Genomic DNA, 23304 nt, shown 5'->3' on the forward strand with positions numbered 1-23304 from the left:
ATACAGTAACACATACGCGACATGTTTTTAGAATTATTACTGTCAAATATTTATTGCTCTTTCTGTGAGTATAATTATGTTGAGCTGGACTGTCGTTTCACTTTGAGCTGGTATAATAATATTTAGATTTTTCCATCGCTTTCTGCTATTCTTTCGTGAAAGAACATTTAAAGCTTCGAGAAGTAAAATACCAAGTAATCAGAAGCGCGACCTAATTTGTCTATTTTTTCAGCTGTGAAGTAAGTAGTTGGTGTTCTGTCCTTTGGAGCCAATAATGAATCCAGCACTACGAAAGTTTGTAGGGCCACGCACAGCTTCACAGGTAGTGTGAAGATCAGGGGCGTTTCGGACGGTGGTTCGTCTTCAGGAGGTCAGTCTACGGCGAGCTGCCTGAAGGAGCCGGCCATGTCGAAGACGTCGCGGCGCGCCTTGGAGCGGGCGGCGGTGGGACGCAGCTTCTCGTCCACTCCGTACTTGCCGTCCTCCAGGAAGAAATCCCGCCGGGACTCGAGGCGTTTGCGGAATCGCTCTGAAACACACGAATCGTCTTCACTTTGTTATCCCTAAGCAGCAGCTACTGAGAGGCTAAACATTTTTCCTTTGTCTCGCTTATGAACACCAGGTTGTATAGCTTGCTACGAGGGGCGTTCGGCAAGTAATGCAACCAGTGTTTCTTCTCGGCCAAATTCGGTTGAAAAAAAATTGTGGAATCCCGTTGTGGGATATCGTAGAATACAGGGTTATTACAAATGATTGAAGCGATTTCACAGCTCTACAATAACTTTATTATTTGAGATATTTCCACAATGCTTTGCACACACATACAAAAACTCAGTTTTTTTAGGCATTCACAAGTGTTCGATATGTGCCCCTTTAGTGATTCGGCAGACATCAAGCCGATAATAGAGTTCCTCCCACACTCGGCGCAGCGTGTCCCCATCAATGAGTTCGAAAGCATCGTTGATGCGAGCTCGCAGTTCTGGCACGTTTCTTGGTAGAGGTGGTTTAAACACTGAATCTTTCACATAACCCCACAGAAAGAAATCGCATGGGGTTAAGTCGGGAGAGCGTGGAGACCGTGACATGAATTGCTGATCGTGATCTCCACCACGACCGATCCATCGGTTTTCCAATCTCCTGTTTAAGAAATGCCGAACATCATGATGGAAGTGCGGTGGAGCACCATCCTGTTGAAAGATGAAGTCGGCGCTGTCGGTCTCCAGTTGTGGCATGAATCAGTTTTCCAGCATGTCCAGATACACGTGTCCTGTAACGTTTTTTTCGCAGAAGAAAAAGGAGCCGTAAACTTTAAACCGTGAGATTGCACAAAACACGTTAACTTTTGGTGAATTGCGAATTTGCTGCACGAATGCGTGAGGATTCTCTACCACCCAGATTCGCACATTGTGTCTGTTCACTTCACCATTAAGAAAAAAATGTTGCTTCATCACTGAAAACAAGTTTCGCACTGAACGCATCCTCTTCCATCAGCTGTTGCAACCGCGCCGAAAATTCAAAGCGTTTGACTTTGTCATCGGGTGTAGCAATTGTAAACGGTAAGGCTTCAGCTTTAGCCTTTTCCGTAAGATTTTCCAAACCGTCGGCTGTGGTACGTTTAGCTCCCTGCTTGCTTTATTCGTCGACTTCCACGGGCTACGCGTGAAACTTGCCCGCACGCGTTCAACCGTTTCTTCGCTCACTGCAGGCCGGCCCGTTGATTTCCCCTTACAGAGGCATCCAGAAGCTTTAAACTGCGCATACCATCGGCGAATGGAGTTAGCAGTTGGTGGATCTTTGTCGAACTTCGTCCTGAAGTGTCGTTGCACTGTTATGACTGACTGATGTGAGTGCATTTCAAGCACGACATACGCTTTCTCGGCTCCTGTCGCCATTTTGTCTCACTGCGCTCTCGAGCTCTCTGGCGGCAGAAACCTGAAGTGCGGCTTCAGCCGAACAAAACTTTATGAGTTTTTCTACGTATCTGTAGTGTGTCGTGACCATATGTCAATGAATGGAGCTACAGTGAATTTATGAAATCGCTTCAATCATTTGTAATAGCGCTGTATTTTCGTTTCAGCTCTTATCGTGTCCTATACGTGGCCTTCAAAATTATAACGGAGGTGCGATCCAACCAGAGAGCTGTCATTGAGCTTTTGGCGGAAAACCAGGGTATGGCAGATATTCATAGGCGCCTGCAGAATATCTACGGAGACCTGGCAGCGAACCGAATCGCGATGAGTCGCTGGGCGAGGTGTCTCATCATCGCAACGATAGTCGCGTAACCTGTCCCATTTCCCCTAGCCAGCCGGCCGCACACAGTCTAAACATTCTGCGTTGTGTCTGTCTGTTCTATATCGTGTCTCCCTACCACTTTCGCGCAAAGACGCTCTGAGCGTATTTTTTAGGGAATTGACTAGTTTGAACCTGGGACCTGTTGCTGGTAAGGAGACGTCAGACCACACATGACATGTAGAATTTAGAAAAGTTCAATGAGGCCATCTATGATATAATCAAATACTTGATTTCAGCGTCAGCTCCACTGCACTCCCTGTAAAGGAATCTTAATACTATCTAAATTTAGTGGAAGGGGTTCAAGGCTTTCCTATTTTTAGTTAGCTGGTAAAATAACGTCGAAATAGCACTTAAGTTTACCATTGGAAATTTTATTCTACTCACAAAACACCGTTCATAAACTGCACTATTGATAAAAGGAAATGTTTTAATACAGGATGATAAAAACCAACTGCGTTCAACAAAAAATGTGAACGAATATTCCCTGAATGGGTTTCCAAGTTCTACAATGGATCGAAGGATGACCCATGCCATATCACATCTATAATCTAGGTTTAAATTAAGCTTCACAAAATGGTCTACAGTGACCCTCAATTATCTTTAATTGCTTATCTAACTTGTCGTAAATGACAGTGGCGGAAGTGGCTTCTCAATAACTATATAACAGAAAAATCATCGAGTTTCAGATTTTTACTTCAAGTGGCAAATGTGAACACCATGTGCTTTAATTGACGATCGACACTAGTATTACGCAAAAAGGGGATGTAACAGATGAGACTTCTGCAGTTCTGAGTGAAGCTTTATGCGCTCAAAAATGCGGCATCGCGTGCGTTCATTACCTTGTCGGTGTTCATCAGGGGGGCGGCGGGCAGCATAGCTCCGCTCACCTCGCCGTCACCGAAGCAACTCCCCAGCAACTCTCTCCTAACTTCTCCTTACTATAATTTACCGAAGTTGGTTTAAAAAAAACTATCTGGCTGTGTTTTCATCTGACCAATCAGGGTCTCAATGTTAACCTTAAGCTCCGCCTACAAAAATTCTGTCTATCCAATGAAAAACGTTATACTTTTCGTGGTGGGGCAATGTTTTTAAAGTTTGCAACGTAACAGAGACGCGAAGTAGTCTCACGCTAAAACTTGCTGGTGGTATGGTCCTAGCAGTTAGCTGGCGACGTGGGTGTCTGTCCGTCCCTTATCGTAGGGCCTTCCAGCTTAACACGGTTCTGCTCTCGGCTTCTGTTCTCGTTTCTCCCCTCGGAACTGCGTCTGTCTCACGGTGGGAAGGTATGACATGCATTTAGGCATTCTTGTGTTAGTCTGTGGTATTCCATTTGCTCACTCGTTACTCTTATTACTTTGGTTAATTTAATGTCACGATTTATTCGGAGCTATGTGACATACTACTGGATTTGCTTATCATGTCAGGGTTTTCATGGAAGGTGTTGGATTTGCCTGACACCTTACAACAGGTGTGACTCCTGCAGAAGACACACTCATTCCAGGTGAGCAGCGGATCACAAACACCGTGATGCACTACTAGACGTCTCTGTTGGTAGTGCTGACACACCAGTCTATCAGTTGGGGTACCCATAGATGTCGGTCTGTTGGGTTCCTCGCCATCTAAGAGAAGACCAAGGAGCAACGAAGGACTATCTGTGGGGAATTACTTGCGCGTAACGAGGCCGACCGTGACCACACTACTGGCCATTAAAATTGCTACACCAAGAAGAAATGCAGATGATAACCGGTTATTCATTGGACAAATATACTAGAAACTGACACGTAATTACATTTTTACGCAATTTAGGTGCATAGATTCTGAGAAATCAGTACCCAGAACAACCACCTCTGGCGGTAATTACGGCCTTGATACGCCTGGGCATTGAGTCAGAGTTTGGATGGCGTGTACAGGTACAGCTGCCCATGCAGCTTCAACACTGTACCACAGTTCATCAAGAGTAGTGACTGGCGTATTGTGACGAGCCAGTGGCTCTGAGCACTATGGGACTTAACATCTTAGGTCATCAGTCCCCTAGAACTTAGAACTACTTAAACCTAACTAACCTAAGGACATCACACAACACCCAGCCATCACGAGGCAGAGAAAATCCCTAACCCCGCCGGGAATCGAACCCGGGAACCCGGCGTGGGAAGCGAGAACGCTACCGCATGACCACGAGATGCGGCCGACGAGCCAGTTGCTCGGCAACTGTTGACCAGGCGTTTTCAATTGGTGAGAGACCTGGAGAATGTGCTCGCCAGGGCAGCAGTCTAACATTTTATGTATCCACAAAGGCCCGTACAGGACCTGCAACATGCGGACGTCCATTATCCTGCTGAAATGTAGGGTTTCGTAGGGATCGAATGAAGGGCAGAGCCACGGGTCGTAACACATATGAAACGTAACGTCCACTGTTCAAAGTGGCGTCAATGCGAACAACAGGTGACCGAGACGTGTAACCAATGGCACCCCATACCATCACGCCGGGTGATACGCCAGTGTGGCGATGACGAATACACGCTTCCAATGTGCGTTCATCGTGATGTCGCCAAACACGGATGCTACCATCATGATGCTGTAAACAGAACCTGGATTCATCCGAAAAAATGACAATTTGCCATTCGTGCACCCGGGTTCGTCGTTGAGTACACCATCGCAGGCGCTGCTGTCTGTGACGCAGCGTCAAGGGTAAACCGCAGCCATGGTCTCCGACCTGATAGTCCATGCTGCTGCAAACTTGGTCGAACTGTTCGTGCAGATGGTTGTTGTCTTGCTAATGTCCCCATCTGTTGACTCAGGGATCGACCCCCGATTGAATATTCTGCTAACAGTCATTGGATATCGACCAACACGAGCAGCAATGTCGCGATACGATAAACCGCAATCGCGATAGGCTACAATCCGACCTTTATCAAAGTCGGAAACGTGATGGTACGATTTTCTCCTCCTTACACGAGGCATCACACCAACGTTTCATCAGGCAACGCCGGTCAACTGCTGTATGTGTACGAGAAATCGGTTGGAAACTTTCCTCATGTCAGCACGTTGTAGGTGTCGCCACCGGCGCCAACCTTGTGTGAATATTCCGAAAAGCAAATCATTTGCATATCACAGCATCTTCTTCATGTCAAATTTAGCCTCTGTAGCACCTCATCTTCGTGGTGTAGCACTTTTAATGTGCCAGTAGTGTATTTTTTGTCGAAGATACTCTTGCGCAGTGGAATCACTTCGAATTGGAAACGAAACGAGGATCTATGCAGTGGCGCCACACCATTTCCGAAGAAATAGTTCAAAGCTGCACATTCAGCCGGTAAAGTAATGGCGATAGTCTTCTGGGAGTCTTCTGAGTCGGTTTACTCCGTCCCTCATGGTGCAACGACCAGTTCGAAGTGTGCTGTGCGGCTCTCAGGAAATTGAAGGAAACACCTCAGCGTCTTCCTCGCCACAAAAACTCAGTAATACTACTTCGCCATGACAACGCAAGGCCTCACGCAAGTCTGCGCACCTGAGAGCAGCTCACGAAATTTCATTGTGTTGGATTGTTCTCCCTCATCCATCCTACAGCCCGGATCACACAGCGACCGACTTCAATGAAGGATGCGCTCCGCGGGGAGCACGGAGGCTCCGACTTCAAACCAGTTACGGTGGTCCAAGCGGGCATACGGGCCCTCCTCAGACAGCTGGCGCGGCGTTAGGCTGTCGCATTCAACGGAAATTTTATTGAAAACTAGGGTTTCCTAGTCCAAAGAGTGGGGAATAATATGATTTACTGAAATCTTTAGTAAAACCAACCTCCTTTCAGAAAAGAAAATGTGTTTTGTAAGGAGTCAGGCAAATTCAATACCTTCCACGAAAACCCTGACATGATAAGCAAATCCAGTAGTATGTCACATAGCGCCGAATAAATCGTGACATTAAATTAACCAAAGTAATACGAGTAACGAGTGAGCAAATGGAATACCACAGACTAACACAAGAATGCCTAAATGTATGTCATACCTTCCCACCGTGAGACAGACGCAGTTCAGAGGGGAGAAACGAGAAGCCGAGAGCAGAACCACGTTAAACTCGAAGGCCCTACGATAAGGGACGGACACCCACATCGCCAGCTAACCGCTAGGTCCGCACCACACGCAAGTTTTATCGTGAGAGTTTTTCGCGTCTCTGTTACATCAGGACCACCTCCAGCCCATGTTAAAAGATAGAGCCCTCCAGAAGAACAGTATAGATCTTACGATAACGCTGAAAGGACCACACCAGCTGCAAGTTTTAGCGTGAGACTTTTTCGCGTCTCTGTTAGGTTGCAAACCTTAAACATTGCCTCACCACGAAAAGTATAACGTTTCTCATTGGATAGACAATTTTAGTAGGCAGAGCTTAAGGTTAACATTGAGACCCTGATTGGTCAGATGAAAACACAGATAGTTTTTTTTAACCAACTTCGGTAAATTATAGTAAGGAGAAGTTAGGAGAGAGTTGCTGGGGAGTTGTTTCCGAGACAGCGAGGTGAACGGAGCTGTGTTGTCCACCGCCCCCTGACGAACACTGACAAGGTAATGAACGCACGTGATGCCGCATTTTCGAGCGCAAAAGGCTTCACTCAGAACTGCAGAAGTCCCATCTGTTACAACCCCTTTTTGCGTAATACTAGTGTCGATCGTTAATTAAAGCTCATGGTGATCACATTTGCCACTTGAAGTAAAAATCTGAAACTCAATGATTTCTGTTACATAGTTATTGAGAAGCCACTTCCGCCACTGTAATTTACGACAAGTTAGATAAGTAATTAAAGATAATTGAGGGTCACTGTAGACCATTTTGATAGTTTTCTCTTTTGTGAAACTTAATTTAAACCTAGATTATAGATGTGATATGGCATAGGTCATCCTTCGATCACATTGTAGAACTTGGAAACCCATTCAGAGAATATTCGTTCTCATTTTTGTTGAATGCAGTTGGTTTTTACCATCCTGTATTAAAACATTTCCTTTTATCAATAGTGCAACTTATAAACGATGTTTTGTGAGTAGAATAAAATTTCCAATGGTAAACGTAACTGATTTTTCGACGTTATTTTACCAGCTAACTAAAAATAGGAAAGCCTTGAACCCCTTCCACTAAATTTAGTTAGTATTAAGAGTCCTTTACAGGGAGTGCAGTGGAGCTGATGCTGAAATCATTAAGTATTTGGTTATATCATCGCTAGTCTCACTGAACTCTTCTGAATTCTACATGTCATGTGTGGTCTGACGTCTCCTTACCAGCAACAGGTCCCAGGTTCAAACTAGGCAATTCCCTAAAAAACACGCTCAGAGCGTCGTTGCGCGGAAGTGGTAGGGAGACACGATATAGAACAGACACCACGCAGAATGTTTAGAGTTTCATTAATTATTAAACGACTTTCGTAGTTTTGAAAGATGTGCGTGAAACCTGTCATTTCTTTAATGATTTTTCATAATGGGGGGCCACAGTCATATTTCTTCATAGTCAGTACCGCCATTACACTTTATTTACAGTGTTACATTTACACTTACACAATCATTATTTCGGCTTCAAAGTGCGATTATCAAGTGTTTTAAGCGTTACAAATTGCCTAAGATGGCATACTGCCGTATTAAGATGCGCTATTAGACACATTGTCTAAGAGTCGATATTTCTGGGAGAGCCTACTGCTTTTTCATTATTGAATATACCATCTCGACTGCCAAGATACTGACGCAACCTGTCTACTACACCCAAGCCGATTAACGCGACAGGACGCTTCTGAGAAGTGGGAATAAGAGTAGAGCAAAATTTCGGCACTTTGTAGCATTTCCTTTGTTCGTCGGGTGTATAGCAGTTCTAAATCGATTTCAGGGGAAATGACGTTTGTTAAATTTTACACACGTTTGGGAATACGGAGAAGCAGCTGGCATGTGTGGTAGGCCTCTCAGGAAGCAACGACATGCATACAGTGGCCCGGCCACCGATGTAAGCTGTTCTGTATTCTGGGTATGTAGGGCCGAAGACGGAGTGGCCAGCCAAAAGGAACTAAGTGGTGTGCGGCGCCGTTGCTCTTCACGGAAAGGGACACCGCAGAGCAGCGAGCGCCTGCGATAGGAATGAACGTCAAGCCAACGCTTAGTTCGTGCAGCAGACAAGGGACGTCAGAAGGTAAAGGTTTAAGTAGTTGTAAGAGCACTACACCTAGGAGACATATTTGCTTACCTTATGAACAGAATTTGAAGAAAGTCCAGCGTGCCAGCACGTCTGTTGCCGCTTTTTGCCATAGCCACCCCGAGACCGTGGCTGCAGTTGGAGACATGTGGACGGTGTGTCTCAGGTCGATCTTGGGCATCTTAGACATCGTTCGAATACCGACGGGGCTTATAGGAACGCTGCGGTAATAAGGGATAATTTGATGGTGGCGATTATGTGGCAGAAGTTTAAATTGTTTACCCGGCCTGGAGTAACACACCCAAACTGATATGTTTTTATGTAAAAACACGAGCTGTTGATCTTAATGACAATCATTATTTAGTAAATCGTGAAAATTGCCAAAAATTGTGTGTATCTGGTTGCAAAACATTATGTTGTTTATTAAACAGTAATAATCACAAGCTAGACACACACAATGACCTGTTTCAGCTATCCAGTTTTTTTCATTCTCTTCTCCCTCTATTAGACTATATCATTTGAAATGCAACCCATTGTAAGCCATCAGCCATGTATCGGCCGATCTGCTAATGGCACACAGTGGTCACTAATTGCTAATAAATGGGACGGGGTAAAAGAGTTCGGTGATTTTACATGTATGCAAGGGAAACTTCCCGAAATGCTTGACTGAGTTTATTTTTGGGCTGTTGCTGACTATATTCCCCTCCCAAAAATACATAAATTCTGCGTGTGCAAGAAACAACCAAGAAATTATACTGAACGCGCAGTGCTAAAGACATACTGATACTGACGCCAAGGGTTGCCGTTCCAAAACGGGTTATTACACGTGCGCTTATATGTATACTGTCTGATCAGAAGTAAAAGGAAACCTATTCCTAGACAAAGTTGAGTCGTCGCACCCTCCGCCTTTAGAGCGGCTCGAATTCTGATGGGGACACTTTCTCTGAGGTGTCAATGTCTGGAGGACTGGTATCCTATTCTTCCTCAAGACCCGCCAGAGAAAATAGTGATGTTGGACCCTGGGGGTCTGCAGCAAAGTCTGTTTTCTGACTCAACCTCATGGTGTTCTATTAAGTTGAAATCGGGACTCGGGGCAGGGCAGTCCATTTCAGGAACGTTACTGTCCACAAACCATTGCCTAAAAAGATACCACTTTATGACTAAAGTGCGTTGTCATATTGCTCTGGACACTCATCGTCTCCGAACCGTTCCTCTACTGTACGCAATGCACAGTGCTGCAAAACGTGTTCATATCCTTCTGCATTCAGCGTTTTCTTAAGCAAAGTAACGAAGCCACACCGTAGCAACGGGAAACGCCACCCACGACATAACACCACTTCCTCCGTACTTAACTGTTGGCACTGCATGTGATGCCAGTTAAGGTTCTCCAGGCATTCGCCGAAACCAAACATTTCCATCGAATTGCCACAGAGTACAGCTTGATTGATTACTCCAGATCACTCGTTTCCAGTCATCCAGTGTCCAATGGTATCGCTGTTTACAGCCCATCGAGTGTCGCTTAACACTGACTAAAGAAATGGGTGTCTTACGAGGAACTGCTCTACGTTTGTAACCCATTTCCTTTAACTCACTGTACACAGTCATTATTACAGATAGACTGCTTGTAGCACTTTGAAACTTACGAATGATTCATTCTGCTGAATGTGTGCAATTCTTGGGGTTCCATACCTCAATTTGCGAAAACTGAACCATTATGGGATCACTTTGTTGTCCGCCTGTCTGTCTGAAAGCTTTTTTGTCAGCAACGGTAAATTTATATCTGTAAATAACGTGTATAGTCCCCTTGCGGTGTAAAAAACTTAAGGGGAGGTTAACTATCTTTTGGTTCAAAAAATAGATTTTTTAAATTGCATTATTGGATCCATAAAATTGTTTAGAATCCACCCCTGAAACAGTTTTTCCTTATACGGAACGGAAATTTGTTATTCGCGGCTGAACAAAATATGCACCTGCCTGAAATCGGCCTTTTCCACGCACCAGTTTTTTTTCCTTTCAGAGGACGAGTTATTGTACGGTGCTTGGGAGGAAACACACAAAATTCAAATGAAAGTTTGAACGCGTGTGTTTGGAAGTTTGCCCACAAGCATTTGCATTCTGGTGCGAAGACTGCAGAGATAGCGACTTTCCCGGCAGTGAGCAGCTTCAACGAAGGGTATTCAGCAATTCCGAAGACCATGACAACGATCGACGTCACCCTGGGACTATTCGACGCAGTTCGCCAAACATTCGGACGACCACCGGATTCAAGCGGCCGAAAACCGCTTGTCACCGGCCGTACGAGCAGCTCTGGAGCAGCGCAGGATGGCCCAGATCGAGCAGAACGCCCTCTATGAGGAAGAGGAAGAACTAGATTGTGGACCTGGAATAGCAGATTGAACGTAAGTTGCATAATATTGCATTTATATGTAGTCAAAATTTCAAACGCGTTTTTCTCGAGTTTTTTTATCGCGCGGTATGGTAACTTCAAATATAATCAACCGATTGGCATGATTCTTTGTTTCTGACGAAGCTAACTAAATTGTCTAGGAGTTGTACCAATTTATTTCGATCTATCAACCATAAATATTTTTACATGGCCGACGAAGTCTGAAAATTGATGAAAAAACCCTATTTTCTCAAATGGCCGCCGTTTTCTTTCCTATGATCCAAATAACTTGAGCGAGGTACAACTCCTAAAGAATCTTACACACTTCGCTAACGTCAACTCAGTTTTGATTTCAGACGAGCCGGCTGACCTGTGACATACCGCGTGTGCAGGTCTACATCGAAATTTTGTTTCGTTCCGACTGCACTTACGCCTTTACTCTTCGACATTTCCAGTCGAAAAAATTCCAGTTTTTAGAGGAAATATGAAACATTTTGACTAAATTTGACATTGATGTCTGTAACACATCCAGAGAAAAACATACTCAAAGACCATGCTTTCTTCGGGCCGAAGATAGTAAACCTCTCCTTAAGCTTTTAAAGTGAATCCACTCATAGGATACGCCCGTTTATGTCACATGTCATACTCGGAAACTCGCTGATCGAAACCTATAGGGCACTTCCCCTTGGCCTAGATTCAGAAATTTGGAAGGAAGGGAGGTCTCGCTGGACAAGTAGAGGGGAAAAAAAAAACAAAATTGTTAATTTCTGATTATACCACACGAAAAGGTGTGATTTATCGTGTTATCCTATTAAAAACTTGAAATTAAGACAGTCTCTGAAGTGTTGCAATCCTTGCGACCGATGTTTTGCGGGTATTTGATTCGATAGCAGGCAAAAATCGTCGAGACTCGCGGCTCCCCAAATGGATGAACTACGTACATATGTAACTACGTCTGTACGGATCCCCCAGTGCGCGAGTCCCACTCGCATCTGGCCAGCTTTTTTTACCATCATTACCCACAATGTTCGGCGGTCCCTGTTTGTCAGGATATGAGGTCTGCTGATCATGGTGGCTGTTTAAACTTCCTGGCAAATTAAAACTGTGTGCCCGACCGAGACTCGAACTCGGGACCTTTGCCTTTCGCGGGCAAGTGCTCTACCATCTGAACTACCGAAACACGACTCACGCCCGGTCCTCAAGGCAAAGGTCCCGAGTTCGAGTCTCGGTCGGGCACACAGTTTTAATCTGCCAGGAAGTTTCATATCAGTGCACACTCGGCGTGCAGAGTGAAAAATCTCATTATGGTGGCTGTTACTCCTTCGTGTTTCCACTTCACGATCTCGACACCGACAGTCTACGGGAGCAGCTTTAGAATGGCCGGATTGTCCCTGATGGCCCCTGTGACTAGTCCACGTTCAAAGTCACTGAACTATCGTGACCGACCCATTCTGCTATTGTACTGCTTCTCTACTGACTGAAGACCCCTGCGTCGTTTTGTACTGTAGTGCCTGCCTCCCGTGTCATCTAGCGGTCAATTCCGCATTAGTTGGTCGTGCCCTAATACGTTTTGTCAGGCAGTGAACTTGGAGCTCAATTAAGATTCCAATATTTAGAGGGTCTACCAGTACCATAGCAGGTTTCCGGCCAGAGGCGGAGTAGGAGCACTTCCTTATTGGCCGCATACACATGGAGAGCTGACCTGTTGGCAGTCAGCCCTCGACCAGCTGCTTGTGTGACGTGAGATTCCTGGAGCTGTTGCTACCACCACCAGCAGCGGCCCAGATATCGCGCCGCGTGGAACGTCAGATGGAGGACGAGCGTCAGCGCGGCGAGGCCATCGAACCACGCCTTCTGGGAAGGTGACCCCTTGGCTGCCACCTCACCAGGGCGGGCAACGGCCTCGTCTTCTGTACGTGTTACACCACACGTAACCCGGGATCGCTAACAGCGGAAAACAGCTTCTTGTGTGAAGCTATTAATGTGGTGACAGAATCGACATCCAGGCTGGGCAGCCAGTTTAATCGTAACGCATTGGAGTGCCGCATTTGCAAGCATAAACAGACGAAGTGCGTCAGCTGCAGAAGCGTAATCAAATTCCACAAAATTACTTTCATGTCCGCATTATACAGGCTGTTTCTAAGAAGGGAAATCACGCGGGACGAATACACAAAATTCTAAATTACCTTCAAGACAATACTCTGGAGTAACTAAAGTCATGGTATACCTCCTCATATCGTGTCTGACCTTTTTCCCGGAGCAGTGCAGCAGCTAGTTGTGCCATAGACTCAACTCGTTCGAAGTTCGCTGCAGAAATACTGCGCCTTGCTGTCTCTATAGCCGTCCACAACTGCTAAAGTGTTAGGAAAGTACGTTTTTTTTTTATTAATTTTTTTGCAGGAACTGACGTCTGGATTACGTCCCATAAATTTTCAACAGGATTCATGTCGGGCTATCCGGAACGCCAAACCATTCGTTCCAACTGTCAAGCATGTTCTTCAAACAGCCGAAAACTGTGCCCCGATGGCATGGAGCATTGTCATCCTTAAAATTTCCACCGTTGTTTAGGTCCAAATGGTATCCAAGTAGCCAACCATAACGATTTCAAGCCAATTATGGGTTCAGTTGGACCAGAGGACACAGGTCTATGGTGACAATGCTGAAATTTGGTATTTTGGGCGCACTCTTGACAGATAGATCTCTGAATGTCGATTCCCGCGTTCGAAGTATGTTAATTCCCGTCGTGAGACATAATTGCGTCTGAAACCTTTTCACCTGAGTACAGATAGCTGCTTCGCCAATGCCCTTTTATACCTTGTTTACACGCGACTACTGCCGTCTGTATGTGTGTATGTTATCACTCGACTTGTCAATTTGGTGCACACCGTACGTTTGCTGTCATGAAGTGTAATACTAATTTTCTGATCATAGGATGGCCTGAAGATGGTGTGTATTGTGTGTGTATTAAACCGGGAACATAGAAACGGTTGAGAGGCTTCGTCCTGCCGTAGCCCTCATTGGTTCACAACCCCACAACAGGCCACAGCAGTCCAACCACCCCACCGCCGCCCCACACCGAAACCAGGGTTATTGTGCGGTTTGCCCCTCCTCCTCCTCCTCCTCCTCCTCCTCCTCCTCCTCCTCCTCCTCCTCCTCCGGGAACGTCTTATACCAGACGAGTGTAACCCAAATGTTTGTGTGGTTGATTAATTATGGTGTACACGTACGTGGAGACAGTATTCACGCAGCAATCGCCGAAGTAGTCTAACTGAGGCGAAATAAGGGGAACCAGCCCGCATTCCCCGAGGTAGATGGAAAACCGCCTTAAATACCATCCACAGTCTAGCCAGCACACCAGACCCCGACACTAATCCGCCGGGCGGATTCGTGCCCGTTCCGGTACGCCTTCCCGCTCGAGAAGCGGCTAGCTGGGCGGGCTCTGAAGATCTTACTGTGTACCGAAACTGATAGCCAGTCGGCACAATTAATAAACTGTGACTACAGAATAAAACATTTTTTCAGTATTGCATTGGTCACTCTTCCATAAAGAATATTACGGGAATACGTAAGATGATGATGAGAGATACGATACTGCAAGATAAATCTGACAGAACAGAAAGACTGTAGTGGAAACAAGGCCCTCTGAGTAAACTACATTCCCTCAAAGTTACTGAGATCCTTGGGCGAGCCAGCCACGACAGAATTGTTCCACCTGCTGTGTATGATCTATGACACAGGTGAGTCTCAGGTCTCAAGAAGAATGTAATAATTCCAATTCCAAAGAAAGCAGGCGTTGACAGGTGTGCATACGAACAAACCATTAGTTTAAGGAGTAACAGTTGCAAAATAGTGACGGAACGTATCCTCAGAAGAAGAGAAGATCAGTTTGGATTCCAGTGGAATACAGCAGCATGCGAGACAATACTGACCCTCTGACTTACACTAAGGTAACGAAAGTAATTGAATCCGAAGTGGAAGGTAACTAAAGTCAGGGGATACGTATGTGCTCAGATACAGATGGCGATAATGTCACAAAGTATAAAAGGGCAGTACATTGGCGGAGCTGTCATTGATTTTGTACTCGGGTGATTCATGTGAAAGTTTCCTACGAGATTATAGCCGCACAACTGAAATTAACAGAACTTTAAGGCGGAATGGTAGTTGGAGCTAGAAGCATGGGACATTCTATTTCGGAAATCGTTAGGGGCTTCAATATTCCGAGATTCCGAGGGTTTGTGATCATATTGATTGGACCCCACACGATTGGAAAATCGTTGGCTGGTCAGGTAAGTCCTGATTTCAGTTGGTGAGCGCTCATGGTAGGGCTCGAGTGTGAGGCAGAACCCAAGAAGCCATGTTCCCAAGTGATAAACAAGGAGCCGGGAGCGGTGGCCGTGCGGTTCGAGGCACTTCAGTCCGGAACCGCGTGACTGCTACGGTCGCAGGTTCGAATCCTGCCTCGGGCATGGATGTGTGTGATGTCCTTAGGTTAGTTAGGTTTAAGTAGTTCTACGTTCCAGGGCACTGATGAGCTCAGACGTTAAGTCCCATAGTGCTCAGAGCCATTTTTTATTGACAAGGCACTGTACAAGCTGGTAGTAGCTCCATAATGGTGCAAGGCACTGTACAAGCTGGTGGTGGGCTTTGTTTACGTAGTATGGACTGGGTCCTCCGGTCCAACTGAACCGTTAGTTGACTGGAAATGGTTATTTTAGGCTGCTTTGACAACATTTGCAGCCATTCGTGGACTTCACGTTCCGAAACAACAATGGAATTTATATAGATGAGAATGCGCCATGTCACCGAGCCACAATTGTTAGCGATTAGTTTGAAGTACATTCTGGACGGTTTGAGCAATTTATTTGGCCACCCAGATCGCTCTCTGTGAATCCCGTCGAACATTTATGGGAGATAATCGAGGGGACTGCTTGTGCGCAGAATGATGCATCAGCAACATTTTCTCAAATATGGACGGCTGTAGAGGCAGCGTGGCTCAATATTTCTGCAGCGGACTCTCGAGGACTTGCCGAATCCCTGCCATGTCGAGTTTCTGCTCTACACCGGGAAAAAGGAGGTCCGACAAGGTCTAAGGGAGCACCCCATGGTCTTTATCACCTCAGTGTATCTTCGAAAATACATTTATGAAAGGTAAAACCACGTTTATAGCATTTATAGACTTAGATACCCAGTCTTTGACACTCTGAAGGTAGCAGGGAGAAACTACAGGAGCGAAAGGTTATTTACAGCTTATAAAGACACAGGATGCCATTGTGTGTGGCGAAGATCAAAGGGAAATTGCAGCTGAAAAGGGACTTGAGATAGGCTGCTGCCTATCTCCAATGTTACTCAGTCTGTACAATGAACAACCGGTAAAGGAAGTCAAGGTGAAATTTGGAAAAGGAATTAAAGTTGAGGTTCGTCGATGACTCTGTATTTTTGTTAGAGATGACGGAAGAGTAGTTGAACGGAATGTATAGTCTCTTGGAAAGAGGATATGATGTGGACAACAACATAGGTAAAACAAGGATGCTGGAAAGTGATGGATTAAATCAGGCGATAGTGAGGGAATTAGATTAAGAAATGAGTAACTGGTAGACCAGGCAGCAGAACGTTAGTAGAGACAATAGCAAGAAAAATTCAGTAAAAGAGAGTTTGAGGAGTAAATATTGTATAGGTAGCCAACGTTGGACTACAATAAGCATTTTCAAATGGATGTAGGCTGCAGCACTTAACACATAGATGAAGCTTCCACATAATAGAATAGGTTGCAGGGTTGTATCAACAAATGCTTTGAACTGAAGACTCCCTTTCTTTGCCGAAGATTTTAAATAAACACCACACGACACTACACTAAACTACACTATTGTTTATCGTGTCAGACTAAACTTTTTTCTAATTTTTACGCGTCGTTGGCTCCTAGCGCTCTGAGGCTTAACAAGAATCGTGGGGACTGATGACATGCCATCGTTCTTCTTGGCCCTTACGAGGAACAGAGGCTGTGAGAGATGTGGCCGTCAGGGTCTCGAGAAATCCTACCTGGACCTTCCAGAGGTCATCTCCTTTCTGCTTCCAGAAGCACTGAGTGTTTTGCCGTGGTGCAGTTTGTAAGCCTGTCAGCGGTTTAGCTTGTGTCAGAGCTCCTCATTCCTTATTAGGTCCGGTCTGTAACATTGTCTTTTGGCACACTTTCTGATCTGCGTGCTAACTGCTTAACGCTGACAAATTGACAAGTGTTCATGGTACTTCTTAGTAAGGTGTCGACAGCTAGCATATTGCTCCCGTGGTCGGCTAGAAGAAAGACATTCTTAATATACTGTGTAAACGAACATTTGTGAAAAGTTAAAAATTCGACTAAAATCAAGCCTGAAACCCGGATCCCTCCCTTTCATGTATGGTGCGCTATACAGGTTATGAGTAAGTAGCATGGTACAAACAGTGCAGTGGTCACGAAACTTTTAGATGAGCAGGCTGCATTAACACACATCGTTATGCCATCTGCACACGATTCTTGGATAACCCAACGCTTCATTGCATCGCTTGTTGTTCTCCCTATCACCCTGACTCCTCAAAAGTTCTCCCAAGGTGCTATTCCAAGGTTCATTGGAGAATGAGCCTAGTGTACATGACTAATAGTGCCGAAAATTTGAAGATAGCCAAAATGACGTGCATGATTAAAGGGGCCAAGGACGCAAGTCTGTCGTTACAGCAGACATTGTTGAACGAGTTGACAGAATGGTTAGAGAAAATCGTACGTTCACCATCACTGCTTTGTCTATGGAATTCCGGAAGTTTCAACATCTGTCTTACTCACTATCGTTACTGAACATTTAGGTTACAAAAAACGAAGAGGAATGCTGACTTCAGGAATTGTGTTGATCTACACACTGCTGGCACAACCCAACGGCTCCTTGAACAATTTCAATGGGACATTTTCGATCATCCGCCATGCAGTCCTGATCTGGCACCCAGCGACTTTCACCTTTTCCCTGAATTGAAGACGTGGCTCTAGGAGGGCAGTACTTTCAAGCCAATGAAGATCTTCAATGCTCATTTCACATCACAGTCGGCAACATTTTTGAAGAAGGCATTGCAAATCTTGTCCACAGGTACGAAAAATGTCTCAATCTTATCGCTGATGTTGAAAAGTAGCCATACGTGTACAAAACTTTTGGTAGTAAAATAAAATAAAGTAAAGTAAAATAAATATTTATAGCCTATCAGAGGTTTAAAAAATGACCCTCATAAATCCTAATTCTAAAATGAACCCCCTATATCATCCCTTTTGGCTCCTCCTCCTCCTCCTCCTCAATGTTATAGCTCTTGCTTTTTTACTTCCTTCTTTCATCGATCAACTGTAATATTTCTTCTGTTACCCATGGTTTCTTCTCAGTTACCTTCTTTATTTATATGTTTTCTTTTCCAACTTCTGTGGTGACCCTTTTTAGAGTTGTTCAGTCCTCTTCAGCTGAAGTGTCTACGGACTAGTCCTTATCGCAGTATCTATAGCCTCAGAGAACTTCAAGCATATCTCTTCATTCATTAGTGCTTCGGTATCTCATTTCTTTGTTCCTTGATTCTTCCTGGCTAGTCTCAGACTTCAGCCTACTCTTCATCACAACTATATTGTGATCGGAGTCTATATCTGCTCCTGGGTACGCCTTAGAATCCAGTATCTGATTCCGAAATTTCTGCCTGACCAGGATGTAATCTAAGTGAAATCTTCCCATTTCACCCCCTATTTTCCAAGTACACAACCTCCTCTTGCTATTCTTGGAATGAGTATTCATATTACTAGCTAAATGTGGTACAAAACTTAGTCTTTCTCCGTTCTTATTTCTTGCCAGAAGTCTATATTCTCCTGCAACCTTTTCTTCTACTACAGCTGCATTCCAGTCCCTAATGTTACTAGCTTTTGATCTCCCTTTGTATACTGTATTATAGTTTCAGCATCCTGATGGCTTGCTGTCGATTCTGACAAGAACAAGCCTATCTCTTAACAGTTCGCTGTAACACACACTCTGCCCTACCTTCCCATTCATAACAAATCCTATTCCCATTATACCATTTTCTGCCCTACACTCATCTATAATTTGTCTTTGCATTTCACTTCACTGACCTGTACTATTTCCAGATTGTGCCTTTGGATTTCACGTTTTACATCTTACTACGTTTAAACTTTTGACATTCCACGCCCAGATTGTAGAACGCTGTACACTTTCTTTGATTATCCAATCTTTTTGTCATGGTCACCTACTCCTTGGCAGTCCCTTCCCCAAGATCTAAATGGTGATCTAGTCCGGAATCTTTTGGCAATGTGGAGATCATCATGACACTTTTTCAATTACAGACCACAAATTCTGCGGATACATATTGTTTGTCTTTATTCATGTAGTTTCCACTGCGTTACCCATCCTCAATGTTGACTGTTCCGCCTTTAGGGGCAGTTTCCCCACCCCCAAGGGCAAGACTGGCCTGAACCTGTGCTTGTTCCTCTGCCTTCTTCAACAAGGTCGTTGGCAGGAGGAGGTTGACTCATGTCACCAGTCTTCAGCTGCCACTGCTGATAATTTTTATTAACAATTGAGACGATGATGAAGTATGAACGCGGGGCCCAGAACATTTTCATTATATGTCAGAGACTACCCCTAGGCCACGGGTACACAACGTACTCTAACCACAGAAAACGGCACATACTGTGACACCACCTATTCAGTCTCGTTCTTCACTGTTGGCACTACACTTTATGGCACGTAACAGTCCCCAGGCATTCGTTAAACCCAATCCTTTACCTGTGATTGCCACTGGATACAGCGTAATTCATCGCTCATCACCACTAGTTTCCAGTAATCCACTGTCTAATGACGTCGCTCTTTACGTCACTGCTCGTTTAGCACTGATTACAGAAATGTGTGTCTTGTGAGGAGCAGCTCGACCTTGGCACTCCATTATTTGTCATCCCCTATGCACACACACACACACACACACACACACACACACACACACACACACACACACACACACATTGTGGTAGCTGGACTGCTGATATCACTTTCCAACTCACAACTGATTCCTTCCACTGATTTCATGCTTCTTTTGCAAGCATCTCTCCCACACCACTGGATGGTTCCTAAGTGTCAGTATATGGAGTCTACCCAGTCTTGTTTTAGCTGAGGATTTTCCTGGATGTCTCCAGTCACATCACCACCAGTCGACAGGGGTAGGCAGAGGAACGAGCATAGGTTCAGGCCAGTCTTGCCCTTGGGGGTGGGGAAACTGCCCCTAAAGGCGGAACAGGGTTCAAATGTCCCCAATGGGTTTCCCACTCTGCTTTCATCTCATGAATACACTCCAAGTCGCTGAGCTCTCATGACTTAGTCATTGTATAGGTACTACTGCTCTGTTGACAGTACCCCACCGCCTTTCATATTGGCGGCGCCACCTCTCTTGACATCTAGTGGTCTTACTTTGCTTTCTCGTGCCCAGAAACCAGGTCAAAATCTTTCAGCCCAGTATAGGGTCACGTCCAAGGCTTCTTTCTTGTCCAGCCATAACTCATCGGGGTTGCACCTATAAGGGCAGATTGGGCAGGCGAGCAGATACTCCATATTCTGCAAAGTGTCACAGTCACACTTATCATCCGTGATTCCAAGAGCCCACCTAATCATTTTTTTCTTCACTGGGGCCACCCCTGTCCTTATCCGGTTCAGTGTCCTCCATATCTCCCAGTTTGTGCTGAATCCGCTGGGCACTTCCTGTGTAGGTGGATAATCAGCTGGTGGTTCTATTATCGTGGCTAAGAACCTTTTGCGGGATTTCAATCGCCCGGATTTACACTCACTGCCAAAAAGGGGATGCTGATCGTCAATAGTTTGAGCCTCTCTGTGAATTCATGTGATGTTCTCCGAGAGTTGGAATAGTGGTAGGGAAGTAGGTTTCATTCATCCCGGTGTTAATCGAAATGTTTCAATGTGACTTACGTCGACCTCCTTTGCATGGGCAGGCATATTCGGCTGTAGAGAAACGTAGGGCTTGTGCAGTGGTTCTTAATATGGAAGGTTTAGTACCCCATTTGCTGTTAGCTAGTTTCCGCGGAATATTATTCCTGGCAGTTACCTTTCGTCGCGTCTTTCTGCATTGGTACCTGCATGTTAGATCTGTCAAGCACTACGCTCAGTTAAGTATTATTCCAGGAGACGGTAATTTTACGGTTAGCTTGCCAGGGTCGAAGGTGGAAGGCACTGACTTGTTTTGGATGGGTTTGGCTTAAAGTTGTTTTTGTAATAATCTGACATTTCTCTAAGAGCTTTCTCCAACTTCTTTTGTACATCCTCAAAGGTCCTCCCCTGTGCTGTGATTGCCAGGTCATCCTCATAAAGAAAATGGTTTGTATGCTTAGGCATCGGTTGGACATTGGTGCACAGATTACGTAGGGAGGGCGCCAAAACGCTTCCTAGGCCAGACCATTTCTCTGGTTTCTCCGCCTACTCTTTTTCCCATTGAGGACAACATAAAATCGTCTGCTTTGTAATAGGGACTTGTGGGATACCGCGGAATATTCCGTTTCAGCCCCTATAGTTTCATGAAGTTTCGGTAAGCGGCGGCGCTGTAGGTAGCCTTCCGACATTTGAAACGAAGTGCGTTCCAAGCAGAGCATCGAGTTTCTTTTGGCAGAAAACCAATGCATCGCAGATATTTGTAAGAGTTAGCGGAATATCTACGGAGACCTTGCAGTGAAGAAAAGCACGATGAGTCGCTGGACGAGGCATCATCGCAGCAAGGTCGCGCAAACCTGTGATGTCGGACGTGCTGGCCGGTTTCTGTAACTCTGGAATTCAGCACGTTCGTCACCACAAAAATGGAAATTAACTACTTCTCCATGACAAGGCAAGACCTCACTGAAGTCTACGCACTCGAGAGCAGCTCACAAAACTTCACTGGACTGTGATCCACCCTACAGCTAGGATCTCTCACCTTCAGACTTCCACCTGTTTGGCACAATGAAGCATTACGTGGATGACAGGGAGGTTGTCGATTCACCAAGACGTTGGCTCCGATGTTCACCAGTAGATTGACACGTTGCAGGTAACAGAACTCTGAAGCGGCCTAAGGCCGTCGGATTGAGCGGAGATTACGTTGGGAAAGGTTTATAGCCCAAAGAGTGGGGAATAATACAGTGTATTGAAATCCTAAATAACCCAAATAGCCGGCCGCAGTGGTCGAGCGGTTTTAGGGGCTACAGTCTGTAATCGCGCGACCGCTACGGTCGCAGGTTCGAATCCTACCTCGGGCATGGATGTGTGTGATGTCCTTACGTTAGTTAGCTTTAAGTAGTTCTAAGTTCTAGGGGACTGATGACCTCAGATGTTAAGTCCCAAAGTGCTCAGAGCCATTTTTTTTAAACCCAAATAGCTCTCAGAAGAAATGTGTCGCGTTAATTATTGAACACCGCTCGTAGTTACGTGTATTTATTTCTGTTTTCGGTTTAACAACGGGGTCCCATTACATGGAGGACGAGACTACCTTGGACTCTCCGTAGCTCATGGCACGCCCCATATCGGCTTTTTTTTTCCAAGGTGGCCTAGCCGTGAGTGATAAGGTCCATCGCATCTGTTTTTGAGTGTCAAGCATCTGCCAAATGTGTTATTTTCCACACTCAGACGGGATCTGTTATAGGCCTGGTCTCCTGAGACTTAGGTCGTGTTTTACGGAACCAGCGTCTATTGCAATTGCGCGGCAGGACGGAAGATATTTTATTCGGTGTTTCTTGAAGAGAGCCTGTTGATCTCTGACGACAGACCGCCAACTTCACGCTAGAAAACCGTTCTTCTGGCTACTGTTGAGATTTCATAAGTGCTGGTCGCGAAAGCCTCTAACAGTGAAGACACGAATTTCCCACGACAAAAATTGTTCAAATGGCTCTGAGCACTATGGGACTTAACGTCTGAAGTCATCAGTCCCCTAGAACTTAGCACTCCCTAACCCTAACTAAGCTAATGACACCAAACACATCCATGCCCGAGGCAGGATTCGAATCTGCGACCGTAGGTTTCCGACGACAAAAGAGGCACTTATTTCGCACTTTACGTTATTTTCTGTGTATACAGAGCGAAGTGAGAGCTAACTGGTCTCGTTGGGCTCCGAGCGAACAGTCTTTACGACACAGTGTTCTCGGAATGGAACAGGAAAGCCGCTAGCCTGTGCCAACTTCGTGACTGCCGAATGGACGCAGCTTCCGGTGGCGTGGAAACGCCGACACGGCACTGGGGTCGCCAACGGCACGTCTGCCTCTGTAACTCATTCAGTAGTGTGCAATGTATTCTCAGGTACGAATACAAGCAATCATCAACTGTAAAAGGGAATGACCATAACGAAATCTGTGTTTGACTGGGAGTCGAACCCGGATGTCCGAAGGAACATTGCATCGTCTTTATTAAGAACACAGGCAATGCAAAATCGTATTTATCTACTTA

At 45.3% G+C, this 23304-nt stretch overlaps 1 protein-coding gene across 1 annotated transcript in view; it reads right to left on the reverse strand.

The window, feature by feature from the left end:
• Positions 1–245: 245 nt before the first annotated feature.
• The window catches only part of LOC126101015 (alpha-tocopherol transfer protein-like), a 164459-nt gene continuing 141400 nt past the window's right edge, over positions 246–23304 (reverse strand). Inside the window, exon 7 of the mRNA XM_049911683.1 lies at positions 246–529. Coding sequence (XP_049767640.1) covers positions 372–529 — 158 coding nt within the window. The 3' untranslated portion in view covers positions 246–371. The remainder of the gene's footprint in view (positions 530–23304) is intronic.

Source organism: Schistocerca cancellata, chromosome 9, assembly GCF_023864275.1.
Source record: "Schistocerca cancellata isolate TAMUIC-IGC-003103 chromosome 9, iqSchCanc2.1, whole genome shotgun sequence".
Classification (NCBI taxonomy): Eukaryota; Metazoa; Arthropoda; class Insecta; order Orthoptera; family Acrididae; genus Schistocerca; species Schistocerca cancellata.